The sequence below is a fragment of the Panthera uncia genome (genome assembly GCF_023721935.1).
Source record: "Panthera uncia isolate 11264 chromosome E2 unlocalized genomic scaffold, Puncia_PCG_1.0 HiC_scaffold_19, whole genome shotgun sequence".
Taxonomy (NCBI): Eukaryota; Metazoa; Chordata; class Mammalia; order Carnivora; family Felidae; genus Panthera; species Panthera uncia.
The window spans coordinates 14,837,774-14,856,564 of NW_026057588.1; the positions used below are offsets into that span (position 1 = coordinate 14,837,774).

Sequence of the window (18,791 nt, forward strand, 5' to 3'; positions counted from 1 at the left end):
AAAAAAAAAATTTAAAAAAAGATTTAAAAAAAAATAAAAAAGAGACTACTGTGAATAATTATACACACAAAAAATTGGACAACCTAGAAGAAATGGATGAATACTTAGAAACATACAATCTACTAATACTGAATCGTGAAGAAACAAAAATCTAAACAGACTAATTACTTGTAAGGTAATGGAATCAGTAATCAAAAACCTCCCAACAAACAAAATTCAGGACCAGATGGCTCCAGTGGTGAATTCCACCAAATATTTCAGGAAAAATTAATACCAATCCTTCTCAAATTCTTCCAAACTCATTTTATGAGGCCAGCAGTAGTGGGAGACTAAAACAAGATAAGGACACCACAAGAAAAGAACATTACAGGTCAAGATCCCTGATGAACATAGGTGTAAAAATCTTCAACAAAGTATTAGCAAAGCAAATTCACCAATACATTAAAAGGATCATACACCATGACCTGGATTTATTCCGGGTATGCAAGGATTATTAAACATTCATGAATCAATGTAATACACCACACTATCAGAAATAAGGACAGAAATCATATGATCATCTCAATAGATGCAGGAAGAACCTTTGAAAAAGTCAACATCCATTTATGATGAAACTCTCAACAAACTGGGTAGACAGGAAATGTACCTCAACATAATAAAGGTCATGTATGACAAGCCCACAGCCAACATCATACTAAATGGTGAAAAGCTGAAAACTTTTCCTTTAAGATCAGGGACAAGGACCCACACTCACCTTTTTTTGTTCAATATAATGTTGGAAGTCTCAGCCAAAGCAATTAGGAAAGAAAAAGAAATAAAGGACATTCGATTGGAAAGGAAGAAGTAAAACTATCACTATTTGCATATGACAGGAGCATATCTATTGAAAACCCTAAAGATTTCACCAAAAAACCTTGTAGAACTAATAAATGAATTCAGTAAAGTTGCAGGACACAAAATCAATATACAAAAATCACTTGCATTTCTATACACTCGTAGCAAACTATCAGAAATAATTAAGAAAATTATCCCATTTTCAGTGGTATTGAAAAGAATAAAATACCTAGGAATACATTTAACCAAGGAAGTGAAAGACCTGCATATTGAAAACTGTAAGACACTGATAAAAGTAAATGAAAAAGACACAAATAAATGGAATGATATTCCATGTTCTTAGACTGGAAGAATTAATATTAAAATTTCCATACTATGCAGTGTAATCCCTCTTATAATTCCAATGGCACTTTTCACAGAAATAGAACAAATGATCCTAAGACTTGATGGAACTGAAAGACTCCAAGTAGCTAAAGCATTCTTAAGAAAACTAAGCTATAGGCATCACACTTCCTGATTTCAAACTATATTACACAGCTATAGTAATCAAAACTGTATATGGTATTGGCATAAAAACAGACATATAGTTCAATGGAACAGAATAGAGAACCCAGAAATAAACCTACATGTAGATGGTCAATTAATTTACAACATAGGAGCCAAGAAAATACAATGGCGGAAAGGATAGTCTCTTCAATGAATGGTGCTGGGAAAATTTTTACATACAAAGGAATGAGACTGGGCTACTTTCTTACAATAGAATTCTAAAACTCACATGGAAACAGTCTCCAAATAACCAAGACTATCTTGGGAAAGAAGAACAAAACTGAGGCATTATACTTCCTGATTTCAAAATATATTTCAAAGCCTTAGTAATTAAAACATTATGGTCTGGTAAAAAGAGACATATAGACAGACCTTATAGACCAACGGATCAGAACAGGGAGCCCAGAACTAAATCCACACGTACAAGATCAATTGATCTTCAGCAAGGATGGCAAGAATACACAATGGGAAAAGGAGAGTCTCTAACAAATTGTTACGTTAGGAAAACTGGATCTCCACCTACATAAGAATGAAATTGGATCTATGTATTATACCATACATAAAAATCAACCCAAAATGGATTAAAAACTTAAATGTAAGTTCTGAAACTATAAAACTCCTAGAAATCATAGAGGGAAAGCTTTACAGCATGGATACAACACCAAAAGCAGAGGCAACCAAAGCAAAAACAGACCAGTGAGACTGCATCAAATTAAAAACTTCTGCACAGCAAAGGAAATAACACAGTGAAAAGCAACCTGTGGACTAGAAGAAAATATCAGATAACTGCAAACCATATCAGATAAGGAGTTAATTTCTAAAATATATAAGAAATTCCTACAACTTAAGACAATAAAATCCACTGAGTACCTCTATGTAAAAATGGGCTAAAGATTTGAATACACATTTCTGCAAAGAAGACATAAAAATGGCCAACAGGTATATGAAATCTATGTCAGCAATCTGTGAGGGTTCCAATTTTTTTCACAACTTCACTAAAACTTACTATTTTCCATTTTTAAAAAAGTTTATTTATTTATTTTTGAGAGAGACAGAGAGTGTGGGGGAGGGGCAGAGAGAGAGGGAGAGAGAATCCCAAGCAGGCTCCGCACTGTCAGCACAGAGCCTGATGCAGGGCTCAAACTCACAAGTTGTGAGATCAAGAGTTGGATGCCTAACTGACTGAGCTACCCAGGCACTCCACTATTTCCCATTTTTTAAAAATGGCTATCCTAATGGGTACAAGATAGTATTTTGTTGTGGTTTTGATTTGCATTTCTTTAATGATGTTGGGCCTTTTTCCATGGGCTATTGCTCATTTGTATGTCTCCTTTGAAGAAATGTCTTCAAATTCTTTGCTTATTTTGAGATTGAGTTGTCTTTTTACTGTCTAAGTGTTCTTTATATATCCTGGATACTAGACTCCTATCAGAGAGATGATCTGAAAATATTGTTCCCATTCTGTGGATTGTCTTTGCATCTTCCTGATAACGTCCTTAGACTCACAAAAGTACTTAATTTTGGTAAAGTCTAATTTACTTGTTTTTTGTTTGTGCTTAAATGTCATCTAAGAAACTGTTGCTTAATCCAGGCTTACAGAGATTTACATCTGTCTCTTCTAAGCACAGTCATGGTTTTCATCACATTTATCCACTTCTAGGCAGTCCAACATCTCATTTTTAATACAACTAAGTTTGCTTCCAGTGCCCTCCTAACCACTAAAGACTGATTGCCCCAGACATGTTCTTCAACTTCATTGAGTTGTCTGGGGGACCAGGAAAGATTCCTTGGATCAATCTTACCAGGCCTCTGACAGGAGGATATTTGTTGAACTTTTGCCATCCATCCTCTCTCTTAGATATCCCTTAGTTTCTAGACTCATACTTGCTGGCTTTAGTTGCCATCTACCTTTTACTAAGCTCTATGCCTTTGAGTGAACCACTGACCTCTCTAGGTCTTTGTTGCTCACAGTGAGACTTGACTACCAACAGTATCACCATCACCTGGGAACCTGTGAGAAATTTAGATTCTTGGTCTCCAGCTCACATATGCTAGAACAGAAACTGGTGGTGGGGCCCAGAAATCTATATATTAAAAAATCATCCAGATAATTTAGATATGAGTAGTGAGGCCCAATATCAATGTACTCAGCTATAATAATTAAAAACAACAGCAAACAAACATCCTAGAGAACCCCAGTATAATTCTTTCTGTGTGCATCCTCTTCATCACTGTCCACAGTATCTTAGGGAGCTCCCTTTGCAGTCAGCACTCACTATGCAATTTCTGTGTTTCAAGTTTAATAATTCTAGGCCTTCCTACTACTTTCTAGCATAAGAAACAGAAAATGTCCTTTCTTCTCAACAGCTTCTAGAACTGGTGTAATCATAATCACTAATGTCATTAAGCCATTCATTACCATGTTGTGTCAACAAAACAGTCTCAGGAGGCTTCTGGTGATGGGAGGTTGATGCCATTTTCCAGTTTGTGTCACCCTTAATCTCTTAACTGCTTCTGACCCTGACCTTCTGCCTTCCCTGCTTCAGGAATGATGGGTCAGTATATAACTACATTCTCTCCAGGGTGTGAATACTTGTGACTCTTCTTTGTAAAGTGTGGGGGATAAGCTTAGGAATCCCCCAGGTTTACACCATTTATAATATTAAGATAATAATGATGTTAATGATGTACTATTTCTTGGGGTGCAGTGGGGGTATAGGAATAACCAGCCTATTCGGAGAGAAGTATTACAACCACGCCTTAACTATAGTTGTATATACTATAATTCAAATTGTAAGTGATTATACTAACGATGACTTTTAAGGGGCAGCATTCCAAGGGGATTAATATAATGGATCTTGCAGCCAACGGGCTTGGGCTTGAATCCCCCTATGCTATTTACTAGCTTTTTATCTTGAGCAAGTTCCTTTACTGTGGGGAATAAATTTAGGAATTCCCTGAGGTTGCACCGATAGGTTAACAAGGCATAAAGAATTAGAAAGCCACAGGATGAACACACCAAAGATTGGGTAAACAAGATTAGGTAAACAGGGCAAAGGCCCCCAGTATAGGACAAAGGTAGAGGAATAGGAAATCTCAGGATGAAAGCATCCAAGATTAGGTAAACAAGATTAGGTATTCAGGGTGGAAGCACCCCCCAATTTAGTACAATAGCAGAAAGCTGCGTTCACAGGAAGGAAGGATCAACATAGGCAAATTAGTAAACAAGGCTATAGACCCGCAGCAGGGTGAAATTGCCCAGAATGGAGCTAATTAGCAAAAGAAACATGCCTTGTTGACCCTGAGGTAGCATGTTCAGTCTTTCTTGTATCCTAGGCCAGTATAGGTAAACAGAGGTGGCGCCTCATGCCTGCTGTAAAATAAATGAAGAAACCATCTGCCCGGTGCAAGGATGTTGGTGCCAGGATTTTGTTTTGTATTGATCCAAGCCCCTAATACTGCATATCTTCAAAACCCCCTTTCCCTCACACCCATGAGTTAATGTTCATGGTTTCATTGTCTCTTTGTGCACGTCCATCACACTTGTAAGCTTTCTGATCCCAATAAAAACGGAGCAAGAACTCTTACTCAAGGCTCTTGTCTCCTCCCAGACATTAGCCTCTCACATTTCAATCCTGAGTCTGCTGTCCTGCTGGACAAGAGAGAACTCCAGACCCAGAGTCCACGACACTTTACTTCTCTACAACTCACATTCTTCATCTATGAAATGGGAATAATGAGCCCATCTTAAGCATTGTTGTGTGGATGGATTTATTATAGATTTAAAGTGCCTAGAACAGGGACTGGTGCACTCACTTAATAAATTATCACCATCATCATCAATCACTAATAGTGCTGTGTACTGGGTTCTGTCATTTAAACCTCACAGAGACCTTGTAATATGTGGACTATTTCCCTCTAGTTTATAAAATTGTCATCATTCCTGACAGTATGACTTAACCTCTTGAGAGTTCCTAAGCCAGAACCACCTAGCTAAGGTGTTCCCAAATTTCTGGCCCTCAGAAACTGAGAGAATAAATATTTATTGTTGTTTTAAGTCATTAAGTTTTGAGTAGCTTGTTACATAGCAATTAATAATGTAGTCAGGGATGCATTATAAACATGCCATTTTCCAGAGTGTAATGGAACACACCATAGGTTTTCAGAATTGACATTAATTATAGTCATAAGCTTTTTAAAAAGTAATTCCTATGCCCACCATGGAGCTGGAACTCACGACCCCAAGATCAAGAGTCACATGCTCTACCAACCAAGCCAGCCAAGCACCCCAATTATAGTCATAACCTTAATGTAATTCAAATGATTGTATTAAAGTGGTGATTACATTGTCCCATTTCATGGATGGAAACACCAATTTTTGTTTTAATAGCAATGCTATTATAATAAATATTAAAATAGTACAATTATAATATCACTAAGGGAGTAATCTAATAGAGCTCATTTGACAGGGGAAAACGTCACTTCTAGAGGTAGCACTATGGTGTAAATATAGTGCAAACGTCACTGCCACCTGAAGGTGGCAGAAGGCGGAAGGGATACAGGACTTCTTAGCATCAGAGCTGGTATTAAACATGGTATCTTAATAATTACAGGCATAGTGCAAATAATGACAGAGCTTTTCTAAATTATATTAATTATACTTCAGTACAATAATATAATTAATATAATTATGGAATTATGTAAAATGGTTAGTAAGTGTATGGTATGGTTATGGTATGGTATGATGTATGGCATGGGAAGTAGGGCGGGGTGGGGTAGGGTATAATATAGGTAACAGCCACACCAGCACCAGTAGTCCCAAGTGATGGCTGAGGCTGGAGTGCTCAGCCTATCCTGCCATTAGGGCAAGTGCCCATGACAATTATGGCTTTTTTTTTTTTTTTTAACATTTATTCATTTTGAGAGACAGAGCACAAGCAGAGGAGGAGCAGAGAGAGAGAGGGAGACACAGTATCCAAAGCAGGCTCCAGGCTTTGAGCTGTCAGCAGAGCCTGATGTGGGCCTCAAACCAATGAATAGTGAGATCGTGACCTGAGCCGAAGTCGGACAGTTAACTGACTGAGCCTCCCGGGCACTCTGACAATCATGGCTTTAACCCAACCTTGCCATAAATGTCAACACCTGCCACACTGTGTCATATTTATTGTCCAGCAATGTGCTTGGGGCTGGGAAACCTCAGCCCTGCCACATTCCTCTTGCCCTCAGGGTTTCATATCCACTGGTGGTTCCTCTGGTGGAGGAGGTAGACCTCATGGAGGGCAGACCACATGGAATGATGGGATACAGAAGTTCTGGGGTGGATGCTGGCAGAATGGTTCCCTGTTGGTTCCCCACTACTGTCCCTCCCCACTTTACACGGCCTGCCCACAGCAACCAGGAGACTGAGTACGGAGACAGCACTGACCTTGTGGACACTGGGGAAGGATGCAAGTCAGATACACTGGGGATGGGAAGGATGGGTGGTTGGGTGAGAAAGGGTTAGGGCTTAGGTGTGCTGAAGTGTGGGGAGGGGCATTAAATCTTGAATTAGGGGACTGTAACCAACCCACCCTCCCTTCCTCATCCCCTACCCCTGGAGTTTAGCTCACTCAGTGTGGGGCACGTGGTCAACTGTTATTACTATCATTCATTTTTCCACTTAAACTTATACTGAGTGTCTACTTTGTGCTAGTGCTGTGCTGGGTGCCCTGAACACAGTTGAAAGAAGACAAAGCCTGGGCATCATGAGGTTGACAGTCCAGTGGGGAGGGGGGAATGATAAACCCAAACCAGAAACATTTAATATCAGGTCAGATAGTGGTACTTGCAATACAAATATAGTACAAAATAGTGATCCCAAGAAGTGTGTTACTCCACATATAATGGTGGAGATGGTGGTGGCAGGGGGTTCTCCAAAGAATAGAAAAGGACAGCAAGCTGCAGCATGGGCGCTGGGGAAGCAGAGTACTCTCAGAGAACACAGCTGAGCAAAGGTCCAAAGTGGAACAAGCTTTCTTGATGCTTGAGCTGCTGACAAATAATAAAAATGCTGACCAGCTACAACCGCAGGCTCTCCAGACCGTATGCCCCTTTTATTATAGTTATAACTTTACACTATAAACATTAAATGTAAACATGTAAAAATATAAATAACTTAAGTGTGAAAGTCTGATATAAAAGTTACATAATTCAGTAATCATACATATTAGATATTATATAAATAAACATTTTAATATACAATAAATATAATGTGCTATATATTGTAAATATACATTAATAGTAATACGCACATATAAAATTATACAAACCTATATTTATAATCTAATATCTAATAATCTTTTATCAAATATAATTTAAATTATCACATGGTAAAACATACTTTTTTGAGATTCATCCATATTGTAACTTGTGTCAATAAATTATTCCTTCTTATGTGTAAGTAGTATCTCATTGTATGTCCTACAATTTATTGAATTATTCACCCACTACTTTTGGGTTGTTTCCAATCTTTTGGCAAGTGAATATAGTTTCTGTCAACATTTGAGTCCATATGTAATTTTTCATTTCTCTAGGTTAAATACTGAGGAGCAGAACTGCTGGTTCATAGTATATTGTATATGGTTAATTTTATAAGAACCTGCCAAATTTTTGTCCAGAGTGGATATATCATTTTACCTTCCCAACAGTAATGCATTAAAGTGTCCATTGCTCTGCATCCATGACAACTTTTGGTACTATTAAAAAAAAAATTATTTTAAGCCATTCTAAGCGTGTAGTAGTATCTCATCACGGTCTTAATTTGCATTTTCCTAATGACGTTGAGCATCTTTTCATCAGCTTATTTTCACCTGTATCTCATACAACCATGTGGATGAATCTCAAATACATCACAAAATGAAAGATGTCAGACTCAAAAGGATACATACATATGTACATACAGATACCCATATATTTCTGTAACACTGTGGAAAAGGCAAAACTATAGAGACCAGTAACAGATCAAATTAGTGACTGCAAGAGGCTGGAAGTAGGGAGACTGCCTAAAATGGGATAGGAAGGAATGCTGGGAGTGAAGGAAATGTTCTCTGTCTTGACTGTGGTGTTGATTACATAATTGTCATTTGTCAAAACTCTCAGAATTCTACACTAAAAAGGGTGATTATCCACACCTCAATAAGTCTGACTTTAAAAATATCTCAGTACTATAATATCATAATACATATAAGAGAGAAATAATTGGAATTGACAAAAAAAAATAACACGTTTCCCTCTGTGAGGTTTGGGCACAGTCATGCAGATGTTGGTCAGATGCTGTGTCCATTTATAAATAGTAATGATATTAACAACAGGATACCCTAATTGGTAACCACTAGCCCTGCTCCCTTATTCAGCCCTGATTAAGTCACTTCATTCTCAGTAATTCCATTTTACAGGTGAGGCAATTGAGGCTCAGGGGGAAGGTTTGCTGGACTGGCCCAGAATCCTCAGCAGATCAGTGTTGGCACCAGGATTTGAATCCACATCCACAGCCTTCTCTATTCTGGTTGCATCATGGGAATCCCAGCTGGTGGTCTCCTGGGCCCCTCAGATCCTCCCCAGCCCACTCTGGGTCACTAATTCCCCAGAGGGGCCTATGAGGCTAGGACCTCATCCTCATCCCTTCTCTCTCTTCCAGGTTTCTTGTCCATGTAAACAGTGGGGATGTGGAGAAGCGATGCTGGAGAACTTGGCAGTAGCCACACAGGGGCCTCATGAAGCAATATGGGCAATGGGGAACCAGCATTATGTTAGTGGAGACCAATGGGGAAAAGCAAACTACCAGTATTTAATGGAAGGTTTAATGGAAGGTTCACAGACACTCTTAATAGGTAATGGACATCAGCAGACTTTTTGCTGGTTATTAATGTAGGTACTATAGAGGGGGATAGTGGAGGCTCCAAAACGCAGATGGATAATGTGGAGTTTATGGTGCATTATCAGTCATTGCCCTTACTTGTGTGGAGGGAAGCAGGTTAACGACACCAGTGTTCAGAGAAGGTATTGAGGGCATCACCACATGCTGGTTTGGGGACAGTTACAAACACTGCTAGATGGGGAAATGGGAGATCATTAGTCACCATTGTTGCAATGGACAAGTAATGAAGGGGGATCACAAAGCATCCTACTAGAAGTGTAGTAAAAGTATCAGAAGATATTATTAATAGTTGGATTAGGTGGGGTATATCACAGCTTCCTATTCTGAAGATTGTAGGAAGTGGTCATCAGTTACTACTTACGTGAAAAGTGGGAATAAATGGGGAATATGGAGATTACTAGGCTTTGTCACAAGTGAAGTGACAGACATCATGCTGGAGGTTAGTTGTGGAGGAGGTAATGACATCTCCAGGACAGTATTTCCTGGAATTAAGGAGGGGTGATAAACGTAGTACTGAGTGAAAGAGGGATAATGGGTGTGCAAATACTGTGCTGCAGTGGGGTAAGAAGTGGGGGGGGGGTGTCCTTCAGACACTCTCTTGAGGGGGTCAGCAAACACTGTCATAAATTGAGGCATAATGGTGGGTTGCAAGACATTTAGTGAAGCCCCAGATACAGTACTGAATGAGATAAAGGGGGTTAACAGTGGATCACCTACCATACATTGTTCTAAGATAGGAATAAGAGTATGGTGGATCATCAGATACTGTCAAAGGGTGAGATGAAGGGAGTTAGTGATGGATCAGACATCGATCCAAGGTGGAGTAATGGCACTACCAAATTTGGGTGAGAGGGTTCAGGAGTATTCCCAGCCTTGCCCCCTGACAAGGTTCTGTCCCCATCCCCAACCACAATGCTGTTGTTCACAAAGGCAACAGCACCTTGCACAACCCTATTACTTGCCACTCCCAGTTGTTACCAGTGGACTGACCTAGAGGAAACATTCTGCTCTTTCCAATTTGGCTGCCCAACAGCTGAGTGTTCAGTCAGACCCTCTGCCTGCATTTGAGAGACCACTGCTGCCAGTCTTGGGTCAGACACCTAACTTCCCAGGAAGGTCTGCCCTGCTCTCAGCCCCTTCATACTATTAGCTGTGGGCCTGTCGGGACATGAGGAGTGGGTCTATAGGTGAGGGTCTGGGGTGGGGTATTTGGAGCTGCGAATTTCACAATCATGGTAGGAAATCCTGAACACCAAGCATCTACGCGGGATTTCCTGTCTCAGTTTTCCCTTCTTTAAATTGGCTGGCATCAGGCAAAAGGTTTATAATAATGTTTCAGCTTTGGGGAAAGGAGGCAGAGGCCAGGTAAAAACAAGCTGAAAAAGCCTGGTGTTTTAGGCAAGTTGGTTCTCCCCATTGCAGCATCGTATGCTGCAATACAGAAAAGATTAAAGGAAAGTTGTGATGAGCAGGGTCAACACTTCACAGTGTGCATTCATGGAATGCCTGTTGTTGTCAGGCACGGGTCAAGGTTCAAAGTGGTGAACAAAACAGAACATTCTAACATAGGAGCCACAGACAAGTAAAATATACAGGGCATTGTGGCAATAAGTGCTATGGAGAAGGATAAAGGATAGAGGGGAGAGGGTCAAAATTTTAAACCAGGCAGGAAAGCACAGGGAAAGCCTCTGTGAAGAGGTGCCATTAGAAGACATGAAGGAGCTAACCACACAGATATGAGTGCTGTAGATGCAAAGGCCCTGAGGCAGGACCTGAACTGATGTGTTTGAGGCACACGGGGAGAAGGTGCTTGTGGAGTCCATGGCATAAAGATGGGACACAGAGAAGACTTGAACAAATGTTGAGGTGTGTTTTAATATGAGTTTCTAATTTGTTATTATTATAAATGTCAGGGCATTAAGGCAGACAAATAAGCTGGAAGAACTATGACAGCAAAAGGGAGATGGAGATGAAAAGTTGACCAAAATGACCTGAAAATTCTTTTCAGAAGCTTTCCTGAGGGTAGTGGAGGTTCACAAAACACTATGTTGGGAGCTAAATGAGATAATGGCAGTCAGCAGACATTAGTATTTAGCACTAATGCAATTATGTGGGTGTCAGAAGACAATATTCTAGGAACTAATGAGGGTCAAATACACTTTAGTGGTAGAGATGATAAGGGGTGGGGTTACAAGTCATGACGCTAGAGGATAATGGGTCAACATACACTCAGAGGTTTGTGTCTGCATACATAAAGAACTTTTTTACTGAGTTATCTCTTTCTTGATGGAAATACTCAATGGGAGACCAGACACACACAACCATGTTAGATTCAGCAGAATGAGAAAACACCCCAAACGGTGTTAGATAATGTGTTCTGCAGCAAACATCTCACAGAACTCAGGATCTGTCACTATCATATACATTATGTTGTTGTACCATTCAACCTGTTGGTAATCTACCTATTCCACAGTAAACAGGATTATCATTAACATGACTTAATATAACCTCTCCTATGCAGAATCTGGTAACAATGTCCCATCATATTTTTATGAGAAGCCTTCTATCAATTTTCCTAGTATGAACGCTTCAAGGTTTAATGAAGGTGGTGGTAATGTGGGAAGGGCCCCCTTCATTCAGGGCCCTATTCTTTACAATAATGTGAGACACTTTGATGGGGTATTTCTACTTATAATATGCATATTTTTCTGCTAACAAATTTAATGATATACAATCAGACCTGATCTCACTGAGGTTTTCTCACACTGTTCTTCTCAAGTGTGAATACTCTGATGGACATTGAGCACAGATTTCTGGACGAAGCCTTTCCCGCAGACTACACACTTATAGGGTTTGTCTCCAGTGTGTGTTGTCTGATGTTTATTCAAATTTGACCTGTCTGTGAAAGCCTTCCCACACTCAGCACATACATAAGGCTTTTCTCCTGTGTGAATTCGCTGATGCACTTGGAGTTGTGATTTCTTAGTGAAAGATTTGCCACAGTCACTGCATTCATAAGGTTTCTCTCCAGTGTGGATTCTATGATGTATAATCAACTCTGACTTCTGTCTGAAGGTCTTCCCACATTCAGAACAGATGTAGGGCTTTTCTCCTGTATGGGTTTTTTGGTGTTTACTGAGATTTGATCTGCCACTAAAGGCTTTCCCACACACAGCACACACATACGGTTTTTCTCCTGTGTGAATTGGTTGATGCACCAGGAGCTGAGATTTGGACGTGAAGGATTTCCCACAATCACTGCATTCATAAGGTTTCTCTCCAGTATGAATTCTCTGATGAGTAATGAAGTTTGACTTCCGGATGAAAGCTCTACCACACTCACCGCATACATAAGGTTTCTCTCCTGTATGAATTTTCTGATGCACAATAAGTATTGATTTCTGGTTGAAGGCTTTCCCACATTCATGGCATTCATATTGTCTTTCTCCGGTATGAATTTTCTGGTGTATATTGAGGTGTGACTTTTGGGTAAAGGCTTTTCCACAGGTACCACATTCATAAGGTTTTTCTCCAGTATGAATTCTCTGGTGTGTAATCAAATCTGACCTTTGTGTGAAGGCCTTTCCACATTTAGGACATATATAGGACTTCTCCCCTGTATGAGTTTTCTGATGTGTAATGAGATTTGACCTGTTGGTGAATGCCTTCCCACATTTAGCGCACATATAAGGCTTCTCTCCTGTGTGAATTCGTTTATGTACATGGAGTTGTGACTTGGAAGTAAAGGATTTCCCACAGTGGCCACATTTATAAGGTTTCTCTCCAGTATGAATTATTTGATGTGCAATCAAGTGAGCCTTCTGGATAAAGGCTAGTCCACATTTCATGCATACGTAAGATTTTTCTCCTGTATGAATTCTCTGATGCACTGTGAGTGCTGACTTCTGAGTAAAGGCTTTTCCACAATCACTGCATTCATAAGGTTTTTCCCCAGTGTGAATTCTCTGATGTATAATCAGTTCTGACCTGTACGTAAAGGCCTTACCACATTCAGTACATATGGACGATTTCTCTCTAATTTGAACTTTCTTATGTGTAATGAGATTGGAACTATTGTTGAACATCTTCCCATATTCCGTATATATAAAGGGTTTCATTCTTGTGTGAATTCGTTGATGTACCTGGAGTTGTGACTTAGAAATGAAGGACTTCCCACAGTTATTGCATTCATATGGTTTTTCTCCAGTATGGATTCTTCGGTGTGCAATCAAGTGTGTCTTCTGTATGAAGGCCTGTCCACATTCAATACATATATAAGATCTCTCACCTGTGTGAATCTTCTGATGCATCTTGAGCGTGGACTTTTGTGTAAATGCTTTGCCACAATCACTGCATTCATGGTGTCTCTCTCCAGTATGAATTTTCTGGTGTATACTGAGATCAGAGTTGTAAGAGAAGCCTTTTCCACATTCACTGCATTCATAAAGTTTTTCTCCAGTATGAATTCTTTGATGCCTTAAGAGAGAAGATACTTGGAAAAAAGCTTTTCCACATTCACTGCACTTATAGGGCTTCTCTCTAGTATGGGTTCTCTGATGTATAATGAATTCTGGCCTCTTTACAAAAGCTTTCCCACAGTCAATGCACACATAGAGTTTTTCTCCTGTATGAACTTTCATATGTACCCTGAGCTGTGACTTCTGGGTGAAGATCTTTCCAAATTCAGCACATTCGTAAGATTTCTCCCCAGTATGAATTTTTTGATGTTGAGAGGGTGCTTGTTTATAGCTGAGGATATTTCCACATTGATTATGGTCCCATAACTTCTCTCCTGTTGGAGAACACTCAGGGTCAGTAGAGGAAGAAATTTTACCATATTCAGTAATCTTATTCATGTTCTTTGATGCACTGTTTCTATAATGACTGTGTAAATCTAAATTATGCTTCAAAGCGTTTCCAAATGAATCACACTGATGGGCTCTTTTGGGGGAAAGAATGTTTTGGCTCACATGGATTATTTTTCTAATGTCCTTATATTCATAATCCTTCTTTGCAGTCAGTATTTTCTTGATGAAAACAACATCTCTTAAAGATTTGTTTTCTCTTTGCTGATAGCTTTCTGTCTGGTCATCAATCTGCCACAATTCTTCTAGAATGAAATACAACAAAATATCACTTGTAGCATCACCTTCCTTCTCAATGTAGAAAAGAAGCTTTTTCATGGATTCTCTGCTGTGAAGTCTGCAATCTAAACTCTCCTTCACAGAGGAGAATGATGGTTTAGCTGAAAGAGCAGCTAGCAGAGGCTAGAGGGGAGGGTCATATGGATCATCCAAGTTGAACACAGAGAAAAGGGTGAGGGTGACTCATTTGAGGAGGAGGCGGGTAACAGTGGTGATAGGAACATTCTGGGATACAATCAAATGGTTAGAGGAAATAAACTTTATGAACATAATCCACCATGGACAGAAGTAGAAAAAGTAAGGCAAAACCCAAGCTATATAGCACAGTAACATTTATATAATAATACATACCCCAAGTCACTTTAAATTTTAAAAGAATATGCACGAATTAAAAAATATGTTTCCATCACATAAAACAGTTGCCTACAGTGAGAAGTGAGATGGGTGTGGGGAAAAGAAAGAAATGGGAATAAATCAAAAAACAAAATACAGGAGTCCCTTCCCTTATCGGAACGGGACATGTTCCAAGACACTCACTGGATGTCTGTCTGAATCCTCAGAGGTACCAAACCTGATTTTTTTTCTTATTCAGTGAAGAACGTTTTAGCTTTTCACTTAAAGGAAGCACTTTATGGCTTCTCTTTGGCATACCACAACTGCCACCATTACTACTCTTTTGCTCTGGGGCCGCTGTTAAGTAAAATAAGGGTTACTTGAACAGAAGCACTGCAATATGACAGTCAATCTGACAAACGAGAAGGCTACTAAGTGACTAGTGGTCAGGTAGTATATACAGCGTGGATATGCTGGACAAAGGGATGATTCAACTCGTGGGCAGGATGGAGTGGGATGGCATAAGATTTCACAAGGCTACTCAGAAAGGCACACAATTTAAAGCTTGTAAATTGTTTATTTCTGGAATTTTCCATTTAATATTTTCAGACCATGGCTGACTGTGGGTAATGAAAACCATAAAAAGTGAAACTGCAGTCATAGAGAATCTTTACCCAGACTGATAATGACAGTGTGCCCTGAATGAGGACCACAATTAAACTCAAATTTCATCACGTGAAGTATAGAAATAAAGCAATTACAAAAATCAGGCAATGAGGCAGAGAGACCCCAGTTAGTGTAACGTCAACCAATATTGGAAGGAAATAGCAGAAAAGTACTTCTAAAGGTTAAGTGACAATTACCCCCAAGTCATCAGTTGGGTGAAAGACATGGGGAACAAGGAAGTAAGAAATCTTATGTCAGTACCTATGGAGAAAATAGGAAGAGAGCCTGGATGGACATAATATCCTGAAGCATCTCATAGTAGAAAAAAAGAAATGATAGAGGACTATGAGAATGGGAGTGTGACATATAGTAAGTTTGAAAGAAAGCAGATCCATGAATGCCTGAATGCATAAAGAATCATAGACAATGGGGAAGACAGAAAGAAAAAAAAAAAAATCCTTAATGAGGCAGATTAGCATGTGATCCAGACTCCAAAAAGCCAAAGAACATGGTTAGAAATGATGAAAGCATTTAGTTATTTGAGAGGCCAATGTCAAGTGTCCTCAAGCAGTAAATTAGAACAAAAAAATTAGAACCTTCCAAAAGAGTCATCTTAATAGCATTTTAAAGATGCCAGTCTTTTTCAAGACAGCTGAGAGCTCCCCTTTCTCCCACCTGTCTGGTCATGCACACTCACCTGAACAGCTCTGATGTGGGCTCTCACCCTGCAATGCCCAGGGCTCCTTTCCTTGCTCCAACATGAAAACTTCTGGTTGGGGAACTTCATACCCTGTTTATGAGAAATGATAAAAGACTGGATCCAGCTAATTGTGTTTCAAAATGTAATCAATAGTCTTGTTCAATGAAGTTTTGTTCTTCAGGAATGTAACCATTTATTTCTTGGAACAGAGTAATGTTCAGAATGCCCAAGGGGATAAAGAACCCTAGACAAATCAAAGTCAAAAACATTACATACTTCAGATATCTCACAGCATTCAGCAACTGAGAACAGAAATACTCTCACTGTGGATCTGAGTAACTGTGCTTACCTACTGAAAGCAGGTGACTGTAGGTCTCCAACATCACATCCCGGTACAAGTTTCTCTGAGCAAGGTCTAGATGCTGCCACTCCTCTCTGCTGAAATCTACAGCCACATCCCTGAAGGACACCGATCCCTGTAAGGGAACATTTCCTGTTCAATATGAATAGTTAGCTTTGGGGGATGGAGACTAGGAATATGGAATGTGGGTTTTGTTGTTATTAATTTATTTCCTCTTTCTAAAAACTCACCTCCCATTTCCCTAACATTTTATTATGGAAAATTTTGAACATACAGAAAATTTAAAAGAATTTGTAGAGTGAAAACCTGTTTCCCAACCACTTAGAATCTATCATTAACATTTTGCTCTATTTGTTTTATCATACATTTATCCATCCTTTTATCATCAATCCATCTCATTTTTATGCAGTTCAGAGTAAAGTGTAGATGCCAGTACACTTCATCCTAAATACGTCAGAATGTAAATCATTTAACTAGAGTATAATGTTTGTTTACCTTTTTTAAGGTAAAATTTTCACACAATGAAATGTACAAATCTACAATGTACCATTTGAAGTTCTGATAAATGCCTACACCTGTGTAGTACAGAAACTTTTAAAAAATGGTATTTCATTCAGGGTGCATATTAAAATATCTAGTTTTACACAATCATTTTGTGGGAGAAAGAAATCTAAGAAAGAATTTCTGCCATTTATTCTATACTACAGTCAGTCAATTACTTATTTTTCAAAACTGAAGAATGAAATAGGCTCTCTCTTAGTCTTCTAGCAAGTGGATGAATGACCTATTATACAGTTTCTGAGCAATTTAGGACCAGCCATTATGCTAGTCCTGAGAACAAAGAAATGGATTATTTATGTTTCTAATCTTCTAGCAACTTAAAAGACCTAAGATTTAAAAGAAGGGAAAAAATAGACACAAGTTCACTTAAGTGTCAAAAAGTAAATCTCTCAAATGGAACAACACACTGAGGACCCAAAAAAGGAAAAAGTGTATTCGACATGGGGCAGTGAGTTTGTATTAGTTGAATTTAAGTTGAAATATGATAAGTGTAATACAGAATGGGGGGTAAAGGAGGTCACTTCCCAGAGAAGACAGAAGCAAAGGTGAGGAGACAGGAAAATACATGATGAGTTTGGGGAACACCAATAATATATATATATAATGGAGAGAAGTCTGCATGACATGTCAGGAAGGTGGTTATGGAAAAAACAGTTTGATCATAAAACAGGGATTTTTTTTACTTTTAGTAAAGGTGATTAAGGTAATCAGATTTACGTGATTTTTTTTCCATAGAAGCTCCCTATTGCAGGATAACCAAATAAATGATGAAGGAAGTTTCTTACATAACAATTCTAGCAAATAAATGAAGTTGTTAGGGTAGAATTAGAATATCATAATTTTGTAATTCCTAATGAAATAATGAATTTATTCAGTAATCATTAATTTATTCAGTATTCACTAATTCAGTAAACAATTGCTTAACTGTTTCAGGTGAAAGACTGAAGAGATGTTTACAATGATAGACCAGCTAATAACATCTACATTCAACAATCAATTTTAACATCACAAAAAGAGAGATAACCAAATATGTGCTTCCTGACATTATATAGTAATTGATTTCATTATACCATCTATTAAGTATTCTTAACAAAGAAAAAGAAAAATCCAACCTGAATCTCATTCAGCCTCTAAATCTAACAAATCATTCACAGGTAAAGTGAAAGCGAGAGAAACATATTGAACAATATTAAGACTGAAACGTAAGCTAATCCAGAAGGCAGAAAATGACCCCTTTCTTCAAAAAATAAATTATAAGGGCGCCTGGGTGGCTCAGTCAGTTAAGTGCCCAACTCTTGATTTTGGCTCAGGTCATGATCTTGCAGCTCGTGGGCTTGAACTCTGCATCAGGCTGTGCGCTGACAGTACAAAGCCTGCTTGGGATATTCTCTCTCTCTCTCTCTCTCTCTCTCTCAAAATACATAAACTTTAATAAATAAATAAATTACAATAGAAAAAATAATAGGAGGGAAGCTTTTCTTTATTAAAAGAAACTTCAGAGTCATACTAACCAAATGCAACTTGAGGACCTTGTTTGGCCCTTCATTAAAACAAACCAACATTGGGGCGCCTGGGTGGCTCAGTTGGTTAAGCATCCGACTTCGGCTCAGGTCATGATCTCACGGTCCGGGAGTTCGAGCCCCACGTCAGGCTCTGTGCTGACAGCTCAGAGTCCGGAGCCTGTTTCAGATTCTGTGTCTCCCTCTCTCTCTGACCCTCCCCCATTCATGC

The 18,791-nt window shown here is 39.0% G+C and overlaps 1 protein-coding gene and 1 long non-coding RNA gene across 5 annotated transcripts in view; one reads left to right on the forward strand and one right to left on the reverse strand.

Annotated features, from left to right (window-relative positions):
* LOC125916014 (uncharacterized) overlaps window positions 1–18,409 on the forward strand; it is a 21,825-nt gene extending 3,416 nt beyond the window's left edge. The window contains exons 2-3 of the long non-coding RNA XR_007455817.1: window positions 9,056–9,248; window positions 17,994–18,409. This is a non-coding gene — a long non-coding RNA (uncharacterized LOC125916014). The remainder of the gene's footprint in view (window positions 1–9,055; window positions 9,249–17,993) is intronic.
* LOC125915973 (zinc finger protein 585A) overlaps window positions 1–18,791 on the reverse strand; it is a 109,226-nt gene that overhangs the window by 79,145 nt on the left and 11,290 nt on the right. For 3 of the 4 annotated variants that reach the window (XM_049622067.1, XM_049622069.1, XM_049622068.1), the window contains 3 exons: window positions 16,488–16,614; window positions 16,136–16,228; window positions 8,023–14,405 (listed from right to left, as the gene is read on the reverse strand). In XM_049622067.1, the coding sequence (XP_049478024.1) occupies window positions 12,070–14,405; window positions 16,136–16,228; window positions 16,488–16,614 (2,556 nt within the window). In that variant the 3' untranslated portion in view covers window positions 8,023–12,069. Of the gene's footprint in view, window positions 14,406–16,135; window positions 16,229–16,487; window positions 16,615–18,791 lie in introns of those variants that run through there. The other variant, XM_049622070.1, reaches the window with a different exon arrangement.